Below are 24,172 nucleotides of genomic sequence, written 5' to 3' on the forward strand. Positions count from 1 at the left end.
GTTTTCAACACACATTATTTACCTGCTATCACGAATGTCAAGCACACATTTATTTTCAATTCAAAGAACACTGCCCAATACACGCTACGTGCTGTTGCATTGCTTCAAATATGCTGATCTTTTTTTTTTTTTGCTCAACAACGTTAACAGTGTCAAAATGGAACCGAACCAAGCTGAACTGAAAACGGGAACCAAACAGGAATTTTAGCCCAAACTGAACCGGAAAGAAAAAATAACAATAGTTACCAGTTCACTGTGAAACGGTTCTAATGCCATTGTTGATAATGTGCGGTCAATGTACTTTGGCGTTTTTCTCTTTCATGCAGCATCAACTTTGTAACCTGTTTCAGATTTCCCCCTTCTGCTCAACTTAAAACCATCAACACCCCCTTTGGGGTTACAGTATGGTGAAAGGGATGCATACCAATGTTGCAATGGTATGCTGCTGCTGGTAATGCAAGCAGGGGGCAAGGATGAGCAACCTTGCTTTTTGCTTGCTGCGACAGTGTCTGGGGGCAATCATGTCGCAAGTTTGTTGTACTGTGCAACGGCAAAGGTCCACGTCGGAAAAGTGCATACTTGTTCCGTTTCATAATTTGCTTAAACCTTTGCAGTCCGCTGTCAGGGTACGCCCGACTTGGGTGTTCAAGGTTAAATTTTGCGGTTTTTCTACCGATGCGCCATCTCTTGAGGCATAAGTGAACTTTGTTTGTTGAAGTTTTCTTCTTTTTCCACTGGGGTGCAGCACAATCTTCAGCACGGGCCTCCTGGATTCCAGACTGTTTTCACAAGCCCACTGATCGCTGAGAGGCATGGCCACTTTCTCGTCACGTGCCTTCTACGGGGCTGCGCTTAGCGAAAGTGATGACTTCAGTGAGGAAGAGATCTTATTGCACGCCTCCATCAGTTGGTAATCGCGGTGATTCGACAGAAGCAAGTGACGAAAACCCTGACAGCGGTGGAGACAGTGCCGTGCGGTTCATTACTCTGTGAGCTACGCATTTTCTTTAAAGACAATGAAATGGTGACGAATGTTTTTTCCTCGCATCTGGAGGTTTCCATTATCAATAGTTTGGTTTGGAGGTGCACACAGCTGCAGAATCATGGCAAGAAAGAGCAGCAAAACCTGCAGTATCGCCGAAACCTCATCCAACAGCTGGCGGGTAATCCCGAGGGTTTGAGCCAAAAAGTGGGGCCCGGCTGCACGTATGGAGTGCGAGAAAAGGCACGATGGGACGAGCCATTTCATCTACAAGCTCCCAGGCCAAAGCAGTAAGGACTGTGCTGTTTGTAGTGACAGAAAAACACAAGGAGGCAGGAGGGAAACTTTTTCTGCAAAACCTGCAGTAACAACCCTGGCCTGAACCCAGGAGAATGCTTCGAGCAGTTTCAAATGCTGTTTAATTAAATATCGCTAAAGCAGTTGCAAGCAGAATGCAAGGGAAAAAAATAAATATCCCGTGAGTTGTTTCTTCTTGCACAGTTTGTATTTTTCTTTGCAGCACCAGATACAAGAATGCGAGTTTGACGCATGACTTGACTACATTCATGGGCGCTTTTGACGACGAGAACACGGCATAATCACGTGAATTTTTTTTCCCACAGTGAAGATAACATGCAAATTTTGAAAATAAGGGTAAATAAAGAAGAGCATTTTCAGTGGTGCCACTGATGAACGGTGATTTGGAGCAATTTTTGTATCAGCAAATTATTAATTTTGGAGCAATTTGGAGCACCTAAATGCCAGTTTTGGAGCACCTTGGAGCAACTAAACATCAACTGCTAGATGAGTCCAAAGCATCTCTCAACACTAAAGATTGACCAGTATCGTCCAGTAATTGATGTGTAGGTCGTCATGGAATGCGCTTGAAGGTGCTTTTCCCACATACGATCACAAATGGACGGCACAGCTCAAGAATAATGGTCTTCTTGTCCCTACTAGGGGAAGTCTTTTTCAAGGAGTCACTGAAAACGCTTCATAGTTGGCAGGCTCGAACATGCATTAAAAATAGCTTTCACAGTCAGCTCTCCCAATAGCCCAAGAATAGCGAAATAGCCAATAAAGAAAAGTTCTACAACCACAAGAAAAAGTAGCCATATTTGGCTCTTTATAGCCCGACCTGTCATTCCTGGGGCAATGGGATTTTTTTCCCACTTATTTCGAAACAGTCGCTAGAAGTCGCCAGAAGTTTGATGCAATTAAATCCCCAAGTATCCACGCAATAGCAAAAATGCAACAAAACATAATTTGCAAGGTATTTAGTTCCTTTCTGGTGTGGATAAAAGACAACATGCAACACGATAATGAATATTGAAATGCTTCGACAAACCTGCCTAGCAAAAAAACAACGCGCCTCTTTTCTAGTTTATTAATTGTTGAGGCAAGCCCTCGTGTTTTACTTTTTCATTTTATTAGATGCAGGCGCTTGCTATCAGTCCCCGTGCGCATTTCCAATCTAGCTGGAAATGTGCATGAGAAATGCGCATGGAGCACTTTTGCATGCGATTCGTGCGCGTCGGCGTTGCGCGTGCGATTTTTTCACACCCGCACGCGGCAGTTTCTACTACGCTCAGAAAATGACGCGCGTCACGCGCGGCAGTGGGAGGAGCCTGGCGACTTGCGCCAATGGGGAGGCGCGTGCCTCATGGCGGCGGTCTTGAAGCGCTCGAGACAGCCCGGTCACGGCCGGCTGGCTCCGTCGGCGGTTTTTAGGCTTACTACCCGGGCAGGTATTGCATGGACGTTTTTACTAGCGACGCGGATGATGTTTTATAGTACCGATTTCGCCCACATTATAAGCTCCTTTACCACACAAGCAACTTCGTGCTCGCCTTGAGCGGTGTTTTAGAGAGCGCTTAAAAGTGGTCGCTCGAGCTCCCCACACCACTTCGCGGCCGAAGCCGCCGCCATGTTGCCACGCCGCGCGCAAAGTGCGGGTGCTTACGCGGCGCGTTTTCGCAAGCAGAAAACGTTCCATGAGGTTCGTGCTTTAGAGAGACTGGCTGTTTTTCACGGCCCGCTTCACTTGCGGCGGTCCCCTCCGCGAGCCCAACAAGCGAAGCGAGAGCTTGCAGCCGACCGCGTCACGCATGCCGCGAAACAGCGCTCCCGCTGGCTCTCGGAGCGGAGAGGGCCGGCAATAAACGCCACCTAAAACTACCTATTCTTTATAGCAGGAATTATTGGAAACTACAACAAGACGGAAAGTTTTTAACCGCGGTACGCCAGCGCTGCAATGACTTGCTAGACGAAAACACTATCGGTGGTCCAGTGACGGCGCCAACCAAACTCACCGCGGAAAACACGATTACGGGTGCGAGGGAGTTCAAGTTATCAACCAGATTTAGTTATAGTAAATGTCTAGAGACCACTGCGAAGTAGTGCTTGTAACAGGCTGCATGCGATTGGCGCGACACAAATTTTGGCGCACTTTTGGCGCACTTGCTTGCAAAATCGTGGTTTTTTTATCAGGATGGCGCAGGATACCTCATTTGGCGCAAATTGGCGCATTTGGCGCAGGAGTGGCAGCACTGATTTTTTAACAAACAAACATGATTTCAGCCCAGCATCTCTAATTTAAGCGAAGATGATTGCATTCAGAAATGGTTTGAAAGAGACACCATTGAATGAACAAAATGTGCAGGGTGGCAAAAATTTCCAAAGAAAAGACGCTGCTTTGGTTGCTTTCCATTTGCTATTTGTCACACCATGCATGTAGGCTGGCAGTACTGGATGAGGCCGTTCAATGATACAGCCGCCTGAGTATGATCTAGTTTCTTATATAATACGCTAGGTCATTACCTATGAGGAACAAGAGCGGCCAAAGGACTGAGCCCTGCGGTACACCTGAAGTGACACTGGCAACACTGGAATGCCCAATGATAGATACTGCGACCTGTTAGCCTCCGATTCCTTGTGCAGCTATGGTCCCTGCCGAAGACGAAAGACTGAATGGGGGAAAGGAGACGTGCGCCTCACCTTGGGTTGTGGGGTGGGCCATCCGTGGCCACAATGTCGATCTTGGCCTCGACGTGCTGCATCTGGCCAAACTCGTGGAACGCGCTCACGGGGTTCTTGGTCAGGGATGCGTAGCTCGGGAACTTGGAGATGCTCTGCGGGCCCGGTGGGTTCGAGGGGGGCGTGGGGGCCGGGGGTGCAGCGGCGGGGGGTGTCTCTTCCCGCACGCTGCCGTTGCTGCCGCCCACTTCGCAGCCATTGTTGGGCTGCTGTTGCTGCTGCTGCTGTTGCTGCTGTTGCTGCTGGGCGTAGCTCACCTCGAGCGACTGCGACACCACCGACTGGGTGATCTTGAGGTTGGCCGCCGCCGCCGCCGCCGCCGCCGCCAGGGCGGCGGACGGCGGGGTGCCCTGCGGGACCACCCCGCCGTTGGCTGCCGCCGCCATGCCGGCCGCTGCCGCGGCCGCCTGCTGCTGCATCATCATCTGCGCGAAGGTGTTGCTCAGCCGCAGCAGCTCGTGCGGAGGGAGGGGCTGCCGGGCGGGCTTGTTGGGGGGCCCCTTGGGGCCACCCCGCGGCCCCACCCCGTTGGGCCCGGCGGCGATGTCGTCCTCGCCGCCAAAGTCCGGCGGAGCGGCGGCCGCGTCGCGGGGTGGCGGTGGCGCAATCTGCTGCTTGCTGGCGGCTGCGGCAGCCGCGGCGGCCGCGAACAGGTTGTTGCGCTCGAGGTCCCCGTAGCTGCCCGGCACGAGGGTCCAGGCCGGCGGGGTGTCCCACACCTTGGTGAGCACGCCGCGGTCCTGCAGCCGGTACAGGATGGGGTTCACCTCGCGCTTGTGCTTCAGGCCTAGGGCCTTGACCATGTCCTTGGTGTACACGGGCGTGCCGATGGTGCGCAGGTGCGAAATGACCAGCGCCGTCAGGTCCGTCTGCAAGATGTTGTTGGAGGCCGCCGCCGCCGCGGCAGGGGCCGCCGCCGCGGGCACCGCCAGGGCGCCGCTGGCCGCAGGGGCGACGGGGGCCACCGGCAACAGGGAGTTGGCGACCGGGACGAGCGAGTTGTTGGGCACGGGCGCGACCAGGGCCGCCGGGGGCGGGGGCGACTGCTGCGGTGGATGAGGGCCCAGCGGGGGGGGAGGGGCCGCAGGGGGGCAGGGCTGCGCGGCCGCGAACCTGCCGCCTCCGCGGGTGACCACCAGGTTGGGAGGTAGGTTGGGAGGGGGCGAGCCCTCGGACAGCCGCACCGGCCCCTGCTGCTCCTCCTCGTTGACCAGCGCATCTGCACGCCAACACGGGGCAGGGAAAGGGCATGAGTACGGGGCGCAGACGCCTCCCAGCTGCCACGGCCACACCAGGGGGTCACAAAAGTGGCGGACGATTGCACACATACTTCTCCTGGCAACACTGGCTAATGTGAGTGGCCCGCTTCACGTTGCTGCTGAAGAGCTCGGTCTTAGCAGCAAGTAACGTTGCTCAATTTATTTAAAGGGACAGACAACCGATTTTTGTCGAGTATATGTTCTCTATCCCAAATGAAAGGGCATCCCTTAAAGCACCTTAACAAGAAACGGTTTTGCTGATAACGCCCTAGAACTTTTTAAATGGAAATTTTTAGATCTACAAGCCGTATGTGTCCTCCCAAATATAGTTCTGGCAATCATGACATACAGTAGCGCGGCAACATAGTTTTGTCTGCATGGGAGATGATATTTAAGAACTTGTCCCCAGCTAAGTGTGAATCGCAGGCTTTCTTATTCTTTTGTTTTTTTTTTAATTCACTAGTCTAGTTTGCACGAAGGCACCATCTGTGGGAGTGGACTATAGGTAGAATCCGGCTCCACGTTGTCAAGGTCCGTAGTTCGATTCTCCCCAGGCGTGTCCTTTTTTTGAAGTTGTTGGCGAATTTGGAAACTGAAATCGAATTTTTCGGCAGAAGAAACACCCCTGACTCAGGCAGAATTGTCAAAGCTCCTTCACTGGGTCTGTTTACTGAACACTGCCATTAATTCGGGGCATGGAGGCTCAGTTACATTTATTTTACCCTTATATTTACACTTATACAAATACTTATGTTAAGAGGTTTTCAATTAGTGAATAAACATTTCGGTTGTTACAGTAGCTGCTAGGTTTGCAGGTCACGTGACAGGGACACACAGTGTAGTGTCAAGTTTCGACACTACGATTTCAGATTTACGAAACTTTGGTGCCAAATTAAAGTTATTTGTACCAATTTGTTTATAAATTGCTTGTGGTTACCGAGCTATATAAAATGCTGGCTTTCATATGAGCTAGACAACATATACATGACAAAAATCGGTGGTCCGTCCCTTTAAGTTCTGGCACTGTGCATGGTACTGACGGCTCCTCTGCACTATCAAAATGTTAAAAAGCCCGACCATATCATTTCTGCATTCTGAAAAACAGAGCTTATTAATTTAGTCAAGTGGAGCGGCAAGTCCTCCTTCCTCTGCTAGGGATGACACTAATTTTCTCAAGTCACGTGCTTGCAGGCTCAGTGATCGTTAAACACGACGTATGCCTACTACATTATGCATAGGCATTTCTGTGAGTCGTGAGGCTGTGATGGATTTGACGTACCTAGTGAATCACCCTTCTCAACACCTTACAGGCTTTGCCTGTTCCATTTCCCTCACCTCAGATTTTAATTGAAACACTGGACATCTCTAAACTTTGTGCCAAGTGCTACGCCAGAAACTGCGGAGAGCAATATCATTGTCTTGTTCCACTACATTGGACGTAACAGTATTATCTGTTACAGGCCCTTCCAAAACATTTGAGTTTCACCGGCTGACTGTCTTTCCTTTCCACCTGGAATAAAGGAGACTAGGATTTCAGTTCTGGAAACTTCTCCAGTCTTTCCTCCTCCTCCAGTTTTCATCAGTCAAGCACCTCTACCTTGGCAATGCCATGTAACTTCTACTTGTCCTTCTGTGCACAAGCGAGGACACTCGTATAGTAAAAACCCACGAAACATATCTGCAAAGCCTTTGCAAATACCTTATGTCGAATATCTCCTTTTTTTCTAGGCATACATCTTGCTGGTAAACCAAGGAGAAGTCGCCAATACTACGACGACAGTAACAGTATTGGTGAGCAAGTCCGATGTGTTATGCAAAAGACTTCTAAAAACAAGTGCGACACTTTCTCTATACTCCATGCTGATAAAGGTCTGTACGCCTGCGACTGAAGATGTGGGGTCTGTATGGCCGATACATGCAAGATTTTCTGCGACATGACTGCAAGCCGACCAGTGGCGACTGTTCGGCTCGCAGAGGAACACTGCAGCCGCCCCTTATTTTCTTTTTTGCGTGCTTTTTGAGCTCTTGCGCAAGCAAGGTCTCTCACGACTTCTTGACATCCATTTTAGCCCATTGCAGTTTACGTAACCAGTAGAAAGACTGCCAACTACAAAAGCAAAAGTTTGCAAGGCACTTCTGGCAATAGATCTTCCCTTCTCTTTCACCTACACCCTTATCATTGCACCTGCTGAAGTGCACCTTACTGAATCTGCCTGGACACGGTAGGTATGGTACCCGGTAGCCGGCTGCTTCCACTGCAAATAAGCAAAGGTGCCTACCAAGTGCTGCAGTGGGTCTGGTTCTCCACCCTGCCATAACGTTCCAATACCCCTGCCAAATGGGCACTTTCAATCGCGATTGAGTCGATCCAGATCGAGCTCAACCCGGATCGGGCGCTGGTACACAGCATTGTCAATCCCGCTCGAACTCAATCCTGGTTTCTCAAGCACGATCGAGGCTTCCAGGTGCGATCGGACGAAAGCGGTGATACTCTTGTCCCCGCTGACTAACGGCACAGAAGCTGACAACTTCAACCACAGCCAGAAATTGCATCAAATAACTTGACCCAAATAAGCGTGCGGTGATATTCATAGTTTTACATATAGCTACGATCGTGCAACGTCACCAGACACCGGTCGTGAAGTACATTTTTAGCACCATCTGGCATACGTGAGTGCAGCCGGTGCAACTTCTCAATCGGGATTTAAACGCGCCGTGTAGCAGTGGCAGTGCGACAAGCGCGCTTCGCTTCAATTCAGATAGAAAGTGCCCATGGGACAGGGGTATAATACAACTTCATTTCACAGCCTTCAAGAGGTACTGACACCAATTTTTGGTGTTAATATTATTACAGTTTGCTTCCTTTACTCAACAGAATACCACGGCTTAAATATGAGTGGCCTGCAACGCGTAGAGTATACTTTGATTTGATCTCATTTATCGTGCCGACAATACAGCACGCGGAGCGGCACGCAGCAAATGGACATCGGTGCGTCATCACCCTGGGATAAGGAAGAGAAGTGACGCAGCCGTAGCGTCCAATGCTCGTCAGAAACTCGTGACGTCACTTCATACGTGTGGCCCGGCTAGTGGTGACTGGGCGGTGGCGCGTTCACGCACTGATGCACGTAGCCAGAGCTACAGGCATAACCGATGCCCAGAAAGGTACTCTTGCCAAAAATGAAGTTCCTTGCGCGGGAAAGGAGCCGATAAAATAGCTCAGAATCGCAACAGAAGTCGCCATCAGGACTTTTATTGAAAGCGGTCATCAAATTTCCATTGCAATGGCAGGCCTAACTAGGCTTGTGCGAGTATTCGGGCGCTTCGAATATTTGAATGAATATTACAGCATTCGAACTTGTTTCGACTCGAATTCAAAATTTCCGATATTTCGTAGTATTCGGGGTGAATGAATTCGGGGTGAATGAATATCAAGACTGCGTTCAAATTTTGGTTTCGTTAGGCAAGCCGCAGTGCCACTGACACCAGCCTACATATTGACATGTGGAGCCAAGACAAGCTAAGCCACATTCAGAGCGTTGTCGTAGCCATCTTACGCGCGCACAATCGTCAAGGTAGTCGAGGCTCCTGTTTCATTGTTTCAAAGAATGAAACAATAACGAAACAAATTGCTTGGTTGCCGTGTGACATGCGTGCAGTGAGCAGGCACTGACTGCACTCCGCTCTTGAACTTCAGTGGGCATCAGCTGCTTCAATCAGTCAAGTGACATGGCAAACGCGTCCAACAGAACTTTTTTATGAAGGTCCCGCCAGGCCCCGAAGCTCAGTGTCTCAATGACAGGAAGCTCAGTGACACCTGACAGCTATTCGAATTCGCTTCGAAAGGATTCGAATGCAATTTGCTTCAAATTTGCTTCGAATTCGCTTCAAACTAAAATATCCCTATTCGCACGAGCCTAGGCCTAACGCCTCCAGGCAGCTCAGCCGCTCAGCTCCAGTGGCAGGACTGTCGAAACACCTTCAACCACCCATGCAGTTTTGATGTTCACACAAAGAGGTTAGGTCTGACCGTGGTTCTGTCAAATGTGCCACCCGGGGAAAACTTTCAGGCCGTTCAATGTAATTAATTATCGCGCGCTCAAGCATTTAAAGTGCCGTTTCGGATTCGCCAGGCCATTAAGCATCGATAAAGGCAATAACAATGGAACAAAATGTTGGTCTCCGTACTTCTTTTAAGTGTTTGTTTAAATACGCTATATTAAGCTAGAAAATAATTGAAAGTACGAACTCCTCTCCCTTTCTTTTTTGTAGACTAAATCGTGTTCAGCTGCACTGTATTGTAGCCTTGTGCAGCCCTGCTTCTTTTATTCATCATCCTCAACAGCGACAATGTTTAACAAAGCTGTCAAATGCACCTTCTGCAAATTTAGAAGCCCACACCCTAATGTTGTCTATCTCGGGCTTTCTAGAAATCTTTCATATGCTTTTTATGAATAGCTAAGTGAGACCTCAGTGACGAGAAAGGATTGTGACAGCAGTGCAAATCAATATTTTTGTATGTTTAAAAAAAAAAATCCTACTGCTGAGATTCTGCCATGAGGTACGGTACATTTATTGTCGAGCTGGATTAATGTATAGTTACAGACCATTAAAGGGACACTAAAGGTTGAATGAAATGTTGTTTTAACTTAGAGATCATGCGTTTCGCAGCGCTCTCAGCTTTTGTTCGACGAGCAGCAACGCGTTATTTCCCGAGAAATCCACAAGGAAAGCTGGCATTTCTCTCGCCCGCTCCGCTTTCATTTTTTCGTGACGTAAGCATCTCGTCACAAAATAGGAACGAGGCGCCGGTGCGGTCTGGCAACAGTAGCTTTTACATCGCCAAGCATTGACCAACCACCAAGAACGTTTCTTTGACCTAGGAGGCTGGCTTTCACTTTCATTATTTGCCACCAACCGAACGCAAAAGTGCTTTTCACCACTCCAGCGGCCGTTGTCCCCGCCTCCAGCGGCCACCCAGACTTCAGGCCGGCCACGAACAAAGCTGACAAATGACGTTTCAAATATCGCGCAAGCGGCAGCCTTCGTCTCAGCTCCTCTGGTGATCACGTCCATCCCATATTCTCTTCTCTCATGTGACACGCCAACCTGGCGTGAAATGCACACTCGTTTCCCACAGCTGTCTCGAGCAGTCTTTGTGGCCGAATGGCCGAACTTCATAGCGGCTTTGCCCGGCCTTCCCATAACAAGGGTAGAGCAATGCGCGCATGATGCACGGGTTATTTATCAATGGCGGCTCGCAGCGAGCAAAGAGCCCAAGTTTAGATTGTTCGGCTAACCCCCTGCACTAAGTACCCTACCCTTTCACGGGCAATAAGGTTCGAACAGGGCGTGGGCACACCTTACTGATAGCAACATCCGCGCGCAGACAACGGATTATAAGCTCAGGCCGGTCAAGTCGCTGTAAATGCCTGCAGTGCATCTTGTCCTTTTGCCGCTTCCTGCCAGAGATATTGCTTGCAGAAACTCGGGCGTTTCCCGCGGTAGGTTACTGACTTCGCTAATTGTGCGTCAAAGCTTTTTAAAAGCGAAACTGAAAGCACGATGGCCGACTTTGAAGCGCGAGGGAAGCAGCCTGTCTCGCATTGTATGAAATCTGTTGTCTGCGTTTTTTAGATTACGTCACCTCATGAAAAACTTTGATTTACATTTATTTCACACGCTCAACCACTTAGGAACTTTATTTTTGGAAAAACATTTATAGATGCTTCTCCAATGAGCTCTCGGCATGCATGAATATTGTGACGTCACAGACTGCAGTACCCGAAAGCGCCCGGGGCGTCGGCATCCGTTTTCATGTTTCTGGCATTTTCTGCCTGATTAAACTGTGAGTTGTGAGAACGGTGAATTTGGATTCCCGGCATTTTAATCTATCGATACAGGCAAACTTGTTTCCACCCTTTAGCGTCCTCTTAACTTTATCCTTCGGAGAACCTTTAAAAAAGGGGTGAATATTTGTTTCTTCCTTGTTTTCCAAGCTTGTTTCCCATGACACGAGTTATTTTTCTCTTAAACCTTCGATTGGCGCGACATCATTACAGCTCAAGCCATTTACGTATAACTTGTACATTTTGATTCGTAGCTTATTATGAACACTCTGAACGTTTGCTTCCCAAAATTCCCTGCACACACCACACGTTTACAACAAAACCCTTTCCGATCCATCTGGGTTCTGCCATCCCAGCAAAGACGAGAGAGAGAGAGAGGGAGAGGGGAACTGACCAGACACATCCGTCGCTCCCGTGGGGAAAGGTGGGGGCGGCGAACGGCCGTCTGTGATGGCCAGAGGCTTGCCAGTCGAGTTCTCGTCGGGATGCCCTCTCAACTTATGCCAACCATCGGCCTGCGCAGAGGGAGAGGAAGAACATTGACGCACGGGCTCTCGGGCATTCGGTCAAAGGACATTAACGGCGCATGCAGCTATCGCTTCAACCCTCCCACTACCAAAGTTCCTCCAGGAGAACCGTTCTCCTCTCTGAGCCCCTAGCTTGATCCGCCGATAAGAGCACGTCTTTTCGAAAGGGGCAACAAATTTTTTACAGCATTAAACCGCACGCAGGAAACCTTTTGGCGAGTTCAATTCATCTTTACTGTGTACATTCACATCAAACCTACAAAGTAAGAGTCTATACTAGCGTACAACCTGAGAACGACAAAGTTGCCTGTGTGCCTTGAATGTGGCACGAGTTGTTTCCATGATTTTTGAGACTTAATCTGCTCATAAACTACTGCAGCAATGACAAACGAACAATGTGAAACATCATGCATTGCATGAAACCTCCTTTCAAAACGCATGTGAGTGCTGGCATCCGGTCTGTCACTTTTTTGGAGCGATACGCTACATGAGCTATTATTGACGTTCTTCACATGTACCCAGTACAGTGCACAGGTGCCGCCATAAGTAATCGGAGCAAGGATTTGTGAATATCACAAAACATGTCTTACTGGCTTCATGACAGCCATTACCGATTTTCAGGAAGCTTTTTCTATTAGGGAGCACTCCTTTAAACGCACACCAATGCAGCCAGGCAAGTTCCGGAAGAAGAAATTCGTGTAAATTTACGAGATTGTGTTCTAATTACTTTTTACGGCACCTGTACATTCATTACGAAAATCTATGCACTGAAAATGTGGGCTATCTCAATGCAAAAGGTCATGCAGCGCTTGACAGCTAAAATTAAATTGCAAATTGCACGTGAGCACTACTTGTTGGGGTTTTTCGCAGTTAAAAGGGACAAACAGGCTTTCGCCCTGTCATCATTCTTAATAACTTCCCAATCTTAGGCTGCCAATTCTTCAGCGCCTCCCTGATACACCTGGTTACCTGAGCGGCTGTTGCTGACTGTTGCCCAAGGATTTTTTTTTTTACGTACTTCAATTACGACAGCACCCTTACATTGTGACACCTGAACAACACAGCTAAAAGGTTCTTTGGGTGCCTTGCAGCATATAATTATCACATTTATCCAATTTAGTCCAATATGCAAGCAGCCCTGCTTTGTGGGGCTATTAAAGTGTTGCCCCATGATCAGCTTAAGTGCTGCCCTTCAAATGCCTTTTTGTACAGTATTTTGTACGGTACCGCACAGAATTTTATTAAACCAGAAATCATCAAAATGTGCAAAGCATGAATTAGTTACAATGCCTGAGGAGGCCAGGAAAGCGGGATTTGCAATAAATGGGACTAGTACAAATGGATTCATGCATGTCTCAAGGGTCTCCCGTTTTCTGCTTCTTCCATTGCCTTTTCTGTTTTTATTGCTTCTTCCGCACTGAAGGGTGCAATGAAGCAGCACCAGCCTTTGAGGGTGGCTAAAGAGCCCTTTCCACTGTTTACACCTACTTCTTAATGGGCTTTCCACGTCCTTCCGAAAGAAGAAGTATGTCACTGTATTCAATTCAAATTGCCTGCTTCATGTGTAAATGCGCTGTTTAATTCCACACAGCACTTGTTTTTAGCGGCCAGACTCATTATGCACACTAACTTGATTGATTGTGGGGTTTAACACGCCGACGCAATGCAGGCGATGAGGCGCGCCGTAGTGGAGGGCTCCGGATTAATTTTGACCACCTGGGGATCTTTATCGTGCGCCGAAATCTCGTACACACGGGCGTTTTTGCTTTTCGCCTCCATCAGAAAAGCGGCCGTCGCGTATGCACACTAACTTGCAAACAACAATTTTTTGTTCAATGAATGCTTTACTTGTGAAAAAATGCATTTGCGCAGCCATAGCAACATTTCGAGCGAAGGCAATCCATAGCCACTAATACCCATTGTTCTCATCAAAGTACAAATGCCTTATCAGAGCTTGCTTATTATTATTAACACGGATGCCACATTCCCGTCTGGGTATCACTGAATGAAACTTCATGCCTTGAACTTCCGAGCGACAGCTTGCACTGTCTTCTCTGGCACAGACCAGATGCGCTGCAGTGCAAACAAACAAGTGTGACAATGTCACTGGCCTTCCCCACACGTTCTCAATCGTGGATGGGCATACAAACTCGTTGCTGGCAGCTAAAGGGACCCTAATGGCTGAGTCTCAACTCTTGTTCACTTAACACGAGTTAAGTGAACAATTTGAAGTTTTGTAGCCCGTTGGCTTTTGTTCGAGTGCCTTGTTTGTGCGGAGAGATAATACATGATAGGTTCCATTCATCTCTCCTGTCTCAAATTCCTCTCCCTTCTCCTCTCCTGTGATGGGCCCTCACGACGTTGAACGGCCCGTCACAGAGTGCCCAAAAAAGGGTAGGCTCGCACATCGGTCGACTGCGCACGTACTGTGAGGCTAACGAAACTGAAAGAAAGCCTACCTCTGTTCTGAGGCACTGTTCCCGTCTCAGCCCACTATGTTAAAAAAAGTTCCTGTATATATTTGTTCCGCATTTACACGTCCCAGCCTTAGTGTTTTGTTTCAGGGAAAAAACTTGGGCAAGCTCCACCGATTCTCGCCGTTAAATGGGCACTGAGGGCAACAAGCAAGTTGGTTTCAATCGAAACTCTCACCTCCCCATCGCCATTTTAGCCTTCATTCAGTGCCGAAAGATGCCTCAATTGCTGAGAAACTGCTAATTAAAGAACCCATTTCTCGTATTCAGTTCCCTCGCACCGATTCCACGACGCAAACAGCGGCTTCTGCAGTCACTGCTTGCGTCACAATATAGCGAAAGCAATGAAGGCAGCAGTGACGCATTGCGGCATACAAGCAATTGAATACAACACTACTACCACGTACTGAACGTTTTAGCCAGTTTCGGTCAACTCAGTTGTGCTTTCCCATTCGAGTCCTTTGCCGCCCCAGACCACTAAGCAAAATGTTTCTTCATAGGACCGTGATCAGTATTGTACGTTTCATTATAGAAAAGCATTGTCCTTTCTACGTTGCGCAGATGTTGACGTCGAACTAACTCCTTGCGGCTGGCTCCTGCACTCGCCTTGCACGGGGGAAACAGCCAGCCATCCAGTGTTCATCCCACTGTTCATCCCAAGAGGATGAATTGTGCTATCCCGTGGCAGCCAGAGAAGATGCTGCATACACCAGACACTGTGCACACTTGAAAATACTGACCTTCTCCAAAATAACCGCTCCCGTGTCTTTTGTTTATTTATTTTTTGTAGCGCAGCAAAAGCACGCAGGGGGTCATAAAAACATGGCTATGCCCCCAGCACTGTACAAGGATAGCACAATTATCTGGCTAAGTATTGTGCCAGGTATGGCAATGAAACCGAAACAAACTTTTGTGCATGGGGTTGCCAGGTGATTTATCAGCTGTGCTCTCGCAGTATTGTTTCTAGCTTTCTTTTTGCTCTTTGACGTTCAAACATGAAACTACAAAAACTTCCAGTTTAGTTTTTATAAACTTGTGAAGGCGTATCGCTAAAGCATTTGTCGTGCAATTTTAAGCGTTTCCGGTGTAATACCTGTGCTACATGAGTGTTCGAAATCACATTTCAGTCAAACAGCCTTCGAAATTTCCAATGCCATTCGAACTGAGAGGATTTCCGCCGATCTACACGACAATTCTCAAAGGCACTTGAAAGCTTCCGCGTTTGCCCGCCATGTTTTGGTGCCACCATTACGGCCCTGTTTCGTTCTTGGCAAAAATTTAATTTTAGAGTTAAAATCGAGAAAAAAAAAAAAAAAAAAAAACAATTATTAGTGATAAAATGATAATCTACCAGCACGCACAAAACATGCACTAACAAACAGCCTAGTAATCGTACCGCGAGTGTTAGAAAACATAAACAAGTGACAAATTACGAAGATCGTGCACTTTTTAAACATTAAGTTTTACTCGTCAATAATTGTAGAAGATGCGACAGAGAGTTCGCGTTTCAAAGGCCTTTGAGAACCTCAAAGGCCTTCGATTGGTGCTCCTTTGACTCAAATGGCATTTCGATTAAAGGCCTTTGAAAAACGTCGTGAAGCAGCTCAAATGTGTCATTTGAGTCAAAATGACATTCGATTCAAAGGCCTTCAAAACGCTCGTGTAGCACGGGTATAAGTGGTGTGGCATAGCGAGGGGTGGTGACACGTCTTTAAACGTTCGCTATTTTCTACTCCATTTTTGAAAAGCTACACTTAAAAGCGGTATATTTGTGTTCCTGGTGAGCTAATCTATTGATATAGTGGAACTTGTATTTTGTCTTCAGTAATTGCTTGTTTGTTGATGATGGCCCAAATCGTAGTGCGGGAAAGTGCGCCGATTGGCGACACCCGTTTTCGAGCTTTTGGCATTTTCTGTGTTTATTTAATAAGCAACTGCTGCTGCTGCAAGCCGGATATATCTATTTACAGTGCTCTAATCTACCGAAATAGGCAAACTTACTTTACGGTTTAGCGTCCCTTTAGAGCCAAGTTGTAAGAGAATGGGCGAAAGAGCTTAAACAAAGGATTTCAGGTCGGAATCGTGAGGATTGCGCTGGCAACGCAAAAAGCCTGCCAACTTACACCGGCACAATGCCCCGTGCTTTCGTTTCTCTGTTTTCTAACTCTCGCAACTCTTGATTCAGAAGAATTAGAGCAGCTTATCCAGTAAAAGTGCTAGGCTGACTATGCCTGGCAAGCACGTGCACCGAACCCAGCTCCATACAGCTGCGCTTCATAGAGTTTTGATAAAGCAGCTGTCATTGCAAACAAACATCCTTTTCACATGATCTATTTCGGCATCCAATTCACTCCAGTGCACACTGCTAGCATTTGGAAGGGGGGGCTGTGGAGTCAACAGCAATCTAATCCATGCGCCTCGCTGTTGGCTATTCCGATCTGCAGGTGCGAATGCTTTCTGCTACCCGATCGTCTGCCCAGCTACAGCCCATCCGTCATGTGAATACACCGTCAGTGTGGTGATAGACACTGTGGTTGGTTATGGTCAGTTATGCTTCCCAATTTTCCCCACACCTGCAGAAATTCTGCGCACATTGAAGAAAACACTGTGCTCGCATTCACTGACAACACGTACAGCTGAATATGCCCAAACGCAGAAGTTTTTATTTTGCAATCAAACTGGAGACAGCGCTATCATCACCTGCCCTTTACCTGTCACTGCTGACTCTTTGGCCACTCCACTAGCATGATGTAACATTGTGATGACTGCCTACCGCTCAGGTTCTCAGTAAAAATAACTTCAGAGGAGTCGCACCATCTGCCGCACAATAACTGTGATTTAAAAAAGATGACTTCCTTTCCCGACGTGGAAATAAAAGTTGATGTCTTGTACATTTTAGTTTTGTTCCAAGCATTCCGGTATGGCAAGCACTCGCAACAAGCTGCGCACCAAAATATTAAACACGGTAGCGAGAGCTAAGAGTCGCGAAAAAATTCTGCACGCAGCTACATGACGAAAGCTTTTTTCCGCAATAACCTCCAAGACAAACAGAACGCCGCTAAAACGCACCTTGACAGGAAATGCATGGTCCCCCCGGAGGGCTTGTTCTTTCAAAATGAACTTCATATTTAGTTTTATGGCCCCTTTAAAGGTTACCGCTAGACAGAATAATATCCTAAAAACTGAACCTTGTGTATCATAAAGAAAAAACCCTCGCAAATATCGTGAAGCAAAAGCCCCGAAACTTTTATTAGAAATCTTGAAAAAAAAAAAAAAAAAAAAAAAAAATCAGAACACCGCTATTCCATCAGCTTGACCGGAAGCACGTGGTTCCCTGCTTGACAAGGCAGGCTTCCTCAATTGCAAACGCCGTCCCCGTCGTAAAACGAAGCCTTGCACTGCACACCGTCCCTGCTTTAGCTGCCGCTGCCTCCTCCATAGTAAACAAGCACGGTGTTGGCCTACACAGGACTATCGATTGTGTCCGACCTCTCAGGCGTAACGCCAGGCGGCAATGATATCCCACAAGTGAATGCCGGCACGCCGCCCCGTGCATCTCGTTTCACCGCACTGCAACTATCAAGCGCAACGTGACAATGACTAAACGCGCAACGCGATGCCGCTTCAGTTATGCTGGAACGAGATGCCAAACAGGTTGTTATAGCTTGGGCTAACGAAACCTCTTCCTCGATGCACAGAAAAGTTGGGATGTCCCTCGAAAACAGTGGGTGGTGGCAATTGAAATGCAGGTAGCTATCGTTTTAAAACACCGCATTCCTTACAAGTCTTCACACAAACATGCCATTTTTGTTGCTGAACATACTGCGTTTCTGGAACAGGGTTCGTACAGGCTTGAAAAGCAAAAATTCAAGGGTTTTCAAGGACTTTCAAGGACCAGAAAACACATTTTCAAGGTCCCCATCTAAATTTTTATATGGGATTATTTATAACTTTTCCAACACAATGCAAAAGTTTTTTATTGCACAATACCTAAGCACATTAGTGCACATTTAGATAGTTGCTAACGGGTTCGTAAATGTTTCCCCAGCTTTATTTTTTATTTCATGGCTGGTATTTAGAGGTTTTTCTTTTTCCTTTGTGTTTGCTGAGGCTGTTTGATTTTAAAACTTCGTTAATGTTGCCTGCATCTCCTCCTTTGTCAGCAAGAGTATCAGCTAAAATTAAATCCGCAAGTGTTGCTGCAAGGCAGGATGAACAATGTACACGTCCACCATTTGCACGAAAAAGCAAACGCAGATGGAGCGAATGAGGCACAGGAAACATGCAAGGAGCATGCGTCCACAGACTATATGGAAGATGCAAGATAGAGAACAGAAGCTGGCTTTCACTGGATTGTATCGTCACATGGATTGGATTGACAAGTGTCTGCTCCCAATGTTGCCTTGTAATAATGAAAATCCACCAAACTTGTAATTTCACGCAATACACTTAAACTTGATTGTTACGATGTTTCTTTACATTTGTTAGCACCTAAAATCCACGACAAACACTTTGAATTCTTGTGAAAAGACAGGGCCATTGATTCTCTCCGGAAAAATCAAGGGTTTTCAAGGACCATTTAAAAATTAAAGGACTTTCCAGGCCTTGAAATTGACACTTCTAAATTCAAGGGTTTTCAAGGTTTTCAAGGACCTGTGCAAACCCTGTGGAAACAACAGCAACTCCTTTACTTTTAGAGGCAATGACTAGCCAATGAACATTACTGTTTCAAGGGCTGCAAGCTGATTTCGAACATTTGGCCCTTAAATACGTGGCAATAAATCAACGGCCCCAAGTGTTTTTGTAGCATGGCTTGTTTGTCGATGGGGCTGAGCGAGCCACAACTTGCAGCTGTCCCAAAATGAAAAAAACTGCTCTAGCTTTGCACTGTGCTGTGTAAAAAGGTTGCGACTCCGCTGATCTCAACATACCTACACTAGACCAAAAAAATCCCGCAGGCCTTGAACACAAGCTAGAACGGCTTTCTACAGGCCTAAGGCCTGCGGATTTTTTTATGTAGTTTTTGTCACTTGAGTCGCAACCCTTTTATACAGCACACTGTAACACCAGAGAAGTTTATTTTGTGGCTAGTGCAGCTTGGCACTTTTGCCAATGCCTTTTGGCAACCTTTCACGGTGTGCATCTAAAAAAAAAAGAAGAAAATCTTGAGTAATTATTTTAACCCCCACCCGTCCTCCTGTTGTCATCATGATTACCATTCAAGTCCTTCCCCCAGCCTATGCTTAAGAGCCTTCCCCAATTACATACACCTCGCACAAGAATCGAAACTGCAAGACAGTAGCTTGAAGCGAGAACAGCTGAAGAGGAGTTTCCCAGCAGTCCATCTACAATTAAAATTTTTAGATCCATTGAAGAATGCAACGCATCCAACAAATCCACCTTGTCTCATAATAATTTACAAAACTTGCTGAAATTTTTAGCGAGTTTGTTAAAAGTAAATTGCATCACTGGCCCCACATTACACGGACACAAACACGACTGCTCTCTAAACAAACAAGCGAATAAGAAAATGGGGGAATTCGGGCGGTCTTGAGGGAAAATTCATATCCGTAAGCATAATTTCGGTACAGGCAGAAAAAATGTGACACGAGAAACATATTTTAGGGCACAGAACACACATAAGATAATGTATACAGGGAGTAAAATAAATACATGGGCAGAGCGGGGGCATAGGAGCTGTTCCCGCTGTTTTCTAGAAATGTCAGATGCTGTTGCTAACCTCCAGGGGCATTACCAGCAGCAAGTGGCTTATGCGACACATCCTGCGGAAGTTTGTTGTAGGCGGCTGGTCTTGTGCCCGCGGTGACACCAAAAATCCCATTGGCTGCAACGTCAACATACCCACCCACAATACTCACATAACCACTCGGGGGATTGGCTAGTTATCGCGATGGCTGCCATCACGTGCTCGTGGCTGATTCACGCAGACATACTCATGGAGTGAAATAAACATAAGGCCTGTAACGCACGCAAGGAGTCTTCAGTGCCTCACTGAATTTCTTTTTAGTTTTACAAATTTCTTTCATTCTTGACTTTTGGTTCAATGTTTGCGGAACATTGGCCGTCACTTCAAGCGCCAAGAAACAATAGTGCCCAAGTGGCCTTGATTAGTCCCGGCAGAGCCAGAAGAGAGGAAAACATCCATACAAAACTCCCCTTGAAACAGGAAACAGTTGCATCTGTCAAGAACTCCGGCAATGTAAAACTTGACTGCAGAACGGACTACCCTGCTTCTGTAGCTGTGAGCAATTTTATCTCAGACGTCTTGTTTAGCATATGGAACAAAGACGACATATTGGCCAGCGCAAAACCGAGGCAATCACATCCTTTAGTATCAGAAGTGTCTCGTTCTCTAATTTTTTCTCTCCGTGGTAGCTAGATTCCACCTAACATGTCTCCTGCCATGATATCAGCTGACTTCTCTGAGCTGTTTGTTTCATTCCAGGTCACAAAGACACCCTGAAGCAGCAGCCCTTTTGGTCCATGCTAGGGAGTTTGAAGGCAACCGAACCGCACCTGTTGTAGTTCCTGCAATTTTTCTCCTGTACCCCACAATTCCCATCACAATAGAAGTCCTAAAATTTCCCCGTTACAGACCCCATGCAAAATGGGCCACAAGCCAATGCGCACAGACAGCATTGGATTTGCCCGCAGTACAAGAATTCACAAGCCGACATCCAACTGCAAACTCAACCGTTTCAACAACACGATCTCTTGCAAATACAAATGCAGATAGCCTGTTCTTACATGAAAAGCAAAAAAAAAAAAGAGAAAAAGTTGGCAGATGAACTCGACCGTTTCAAGAACAGGACCTCTTGCCAATACAAATGCAGATAGCCTGTTCTTACATGAAAAGCAAAAAAAAAAAAAGAAGTTGGCAGATGAACGCCCGCAACCATCGCGTATCCTTCCTTCCACAACCCGCCTTGCAAAACAAAGAAGACAATGAAATGGGGGGGCAGGGCCAGGCTTTTAAAAACGGGGTCACTCCATATCAGGTTCGCGCTTGTGTCCGATACATATTCACGACAACGAGCGAGCGATAAGCAGCAGATGTCGCGCAGCGGCAGACGCTGACACACGATAGAGGCTGCCCCTGATCAAATGCGACATTCGCGAAATTGCCACGGGAATAAAATAAAGAACCTCCACAAACGGAAACAAAACAAAAAAAAAAGCGAGGACGGCACGGCGAAAGAAACACAAAAACGACGCCGCTGCGACCAACAAAACGCTAACAGCGCCGACTCCCCCATCAATCCATGACGTGCGATCAGACGCGGTGCTCGATCGAGCTGCGCGTTCCTTTTCCCAATTTCCCCGTCGTCTGGCATTAAGAGGCCACCCGTACGAGCGAAAGTCGTGCCGTACGCGTTTTCGCGATTAAAGCTCCTCCGACGTGACTTCACGGGATTTTCTACTTCTTTCTCCGATTCGGCAGCTTCGCCTCGCTTTTCTTACTTTTCTGCCTGTTTTTGTTTTTGCCCCGCTGGCTGGCTGGCTGGCAAAGCGCACATTGCACTTCGTGCAAGCGCGACAAAAACAAGCCACGCACTGGTCGTTCGACCGGCTACACTTCGCGAGGATGCTCCGGGAACGGAAAAAAACGCCGCTGCTCGCAATAACGCGCGCGCACCTGGAGTATATTTTTTGTTGTTCATTCACTCGCAATTCCAGGGGCTATATTTCCCTGGCGCTCCACGAAAAAAAATTAAAAAATAAAATAACCACAGCGCTCCGCACGCAGAGCGCTTCCCCAGTCCGCCACAAAGGGCAAAAACAAAATAAACAAACTGCACGGCTTTGTCAGACGAGCTCGCGAATCGACACAAGTCACCGAGAAAGCCGCCTCGAATTCAAACGGCGACGTCTCCCGCATTGATACATCTCAATCTCACGTTTATCGACACTTAAGGGCCGGACTTTAGGTCAGGATTCGCGGTGCGCCGATTGTGACAGTTGGGCCGAGCGACGGCAGATAGGCCTAGTGGAACACTGCAGAGGCCGCGACGGGCAGACGACAGAAAAATAGCAGACAAAAAAACGAGTCGACCAACGATCACGCAGCCGAGCTGTTGTACGCGCGCGGGCCGGCGAGGTTGAGATTCGCGAGGAACTCGTTACCTGACGCCCGGCCACGAACCGGAGAAAGGCTCAGGGAACGCTGGCTGCTCCGTCAGCGGAGCAGCCGTCAAAGAGCGCTACCTCGCCGGAGGGGTCTCAGGCGCGTCTCCACATTATCGACTCGCCCGGCGCGCGAGCTCCTCGCCGTGTTCTCGATCTGTGATGCGAGACTCCCGCGCGAACGACGTCGCCGCGAAACTTCGCTTTTGCTTTCGCTGTTTCGCTTTCTCCTCAACAACAAAGGAGAGAAATGATCGACAAAGGAACAGCCGCTCCGTAGTACTCATCAAAAAAAAAAAAAAAAAAGAAAGGATCAGAGCGGTCTGGACAGAAAGGGGTGAAGGGGGGGGGGGAGTTTAACGACACGAGAGACGATGCGAACGACGATAGGTAAAGGTAACGCCGGCCGGAGATGTTGCATATTTGGGCGAGAGCAACCGGCGCTCTGAAAACCGCTACCGAAGTCGGGCGCTGGGCCGGCTGCAAGCAAGCGCTGGCCAGGGAGCCACCGAGAGAACTCCATCCGAAACATTAAGGCACGGTAAGGGGGGGAGAAGGGGGGTATCCATTCATCGATTTTCTCAGCCAGCGGGAGAACGGAGCAGGCTGGCTGCGTGCGCGCTCGGCAACGGCTGTCCGGCCCTCGCCAGATGAACCGTCTGACACGGGAGGGAGGGAGGGGGGGAAACAAAGAGAAAAACTCGGGAGATGTCGCGGCGGCTACATCGGAGCTTGCACGAGGGACCCGTACGGTCCCGACGCGACCAGCGTCGACCCGTGCAACTCGCCGAGACGCGCTTCTTCTGTGCTCCTGGCCAAGCGAGCAGACAAAAGCGCTCAGTGACAACGCGCGACTCGGGCTAGCTTACGCCGTCCCCAGCCGCCGGCGTTGCGGCTGCCCGGACTCTGCCTTTACGGCGATGCGGGTCGGACGCGAACGATAGCGGCGCGGAAAAACGAGCGAAAGGGGACTCGAATGGGACTCACCGCGGCTCCGTCGTTGGGATAGCCGATTGAGAATTGCTGTTCAATGCGACTACCAGCGGATCCAGATTCCCTCCATGTCGGCGGACTTTCGACCACTTTCTGCAGCACGCCGTCCCTTTGAAGCCTATACAGCACACTGTTGATTGTCTTCTTGGGCTGCTTGATCACGCGACAGAGGTCCACCGTACGCACATTTTCGCCGGGATGCGAGTGAAAGTAGTTCAGCAGTTGAGTACGGACATCCCAAACGTCCACCATGTTTGTTTGGGACCCCCCCTATGAGGGCAAGCGAAAAAAATAATAAAGCGCGCCGCCCCTGCTCGTCAGCCGGTGGCGCTGCGGGCGGCAGTAGTGGCTTCTGCTTGCGGCGGCTCCTCCGCGGCTTCGACAAAAGCGGCACACAAAGGCGGCCTCGGCGTCCGTGCGTCTCGGTGTTGGGGGCGACGCCGACTCAGCGGCGACCTAGCGGGGCCGCGGCTGGGCCCAGGGCGCTGCAGATCCCACCTCGCATGGCGAGCTTGCGTCCACCGCACGCTGCTGCTGACCGGGCTTGGTTGCTGCGGGAGCGGCGGCGGCGGCGGCCGGCTCGGAAGCTCGCGTCGAGGAGGAAGGCAAAAAAGAAACAAAGGGAGCCGTGGATTGGATAGCGTACTGGCCGGATTGAGGGGTCCTGCAGCCAAGCCGAGCTGCAAAATTTATCTAGCTTTCTGCCTTGCTCATGCGAGGGCGCCACCAGTTTGTTTCCGTGGTTTCCGCAACTTGACGTGCGAGAAAGCTTGTTTCGCGTAAAAATAGTGTTTCACAATTTCCAGTTCTGGCTGCAATGCATGCAGTTATTAAAAACAACCCCATAAGTTTGTTTCAATAGGTCAATGACCTTGTGGTTTTTGTTTTTGAGGAATGCGGCAAAACC

The 24,172-nt window shown here is 48.4% G+C and overlaps 1 protein-coding gene across 1 annotated transcript in view; it reads right to left on the reverse strand.

Moving 5' to 3' along the window:
* Positions 1-23,892, reverse strand: part of LOC144162248 (uncharacterized) — a 42,619-nt gene extending 18,727 nt beyond the window's left edge. Inside the window, exons 1-3 of the mRNA XM_077692708.1 lie at positions 23,260-23,892; positions 11,521-11,641; positions 3,980-5,237 (exon numbers count right to left, since the gene is read on the reverse strand). Coding sequence (XP_077548834.1) covers positions 3,980-5,237; positions 11,521-11,641; positions 23,260-23,517 — 1,637 coding nt within the window. The 5' untranslated portion in view covers positions 23,518-23,892. The remainder of the gene's footprint in view (positions 1-3,979; positions 5,238-11,520; positions 11,642-23,259) is intronic.
* Positions 23,893-24,172: the final 280 nt, after the last annotated feature.

The sequence above is a fragment of the Haemaphysalis longicornis genome, unplaced genomic scaffold (genome assembly GCF_048455015.1).
Source record: "Haemaphysalis longicornis isolate Haplotype H1 unplaced genomic scaffold, Haemaphysalis longicornis Haplotype H1 scaffold_12, whole genome shotgun sequence".
Classification (NCBI taxonomy): domain Eukaryota; kingdom Metazoa; phylum Arthropoda; class Arachnida; order Ixodida; family Ixodidae; genus Haemaphysalis; species Haemaphysalis longicornis.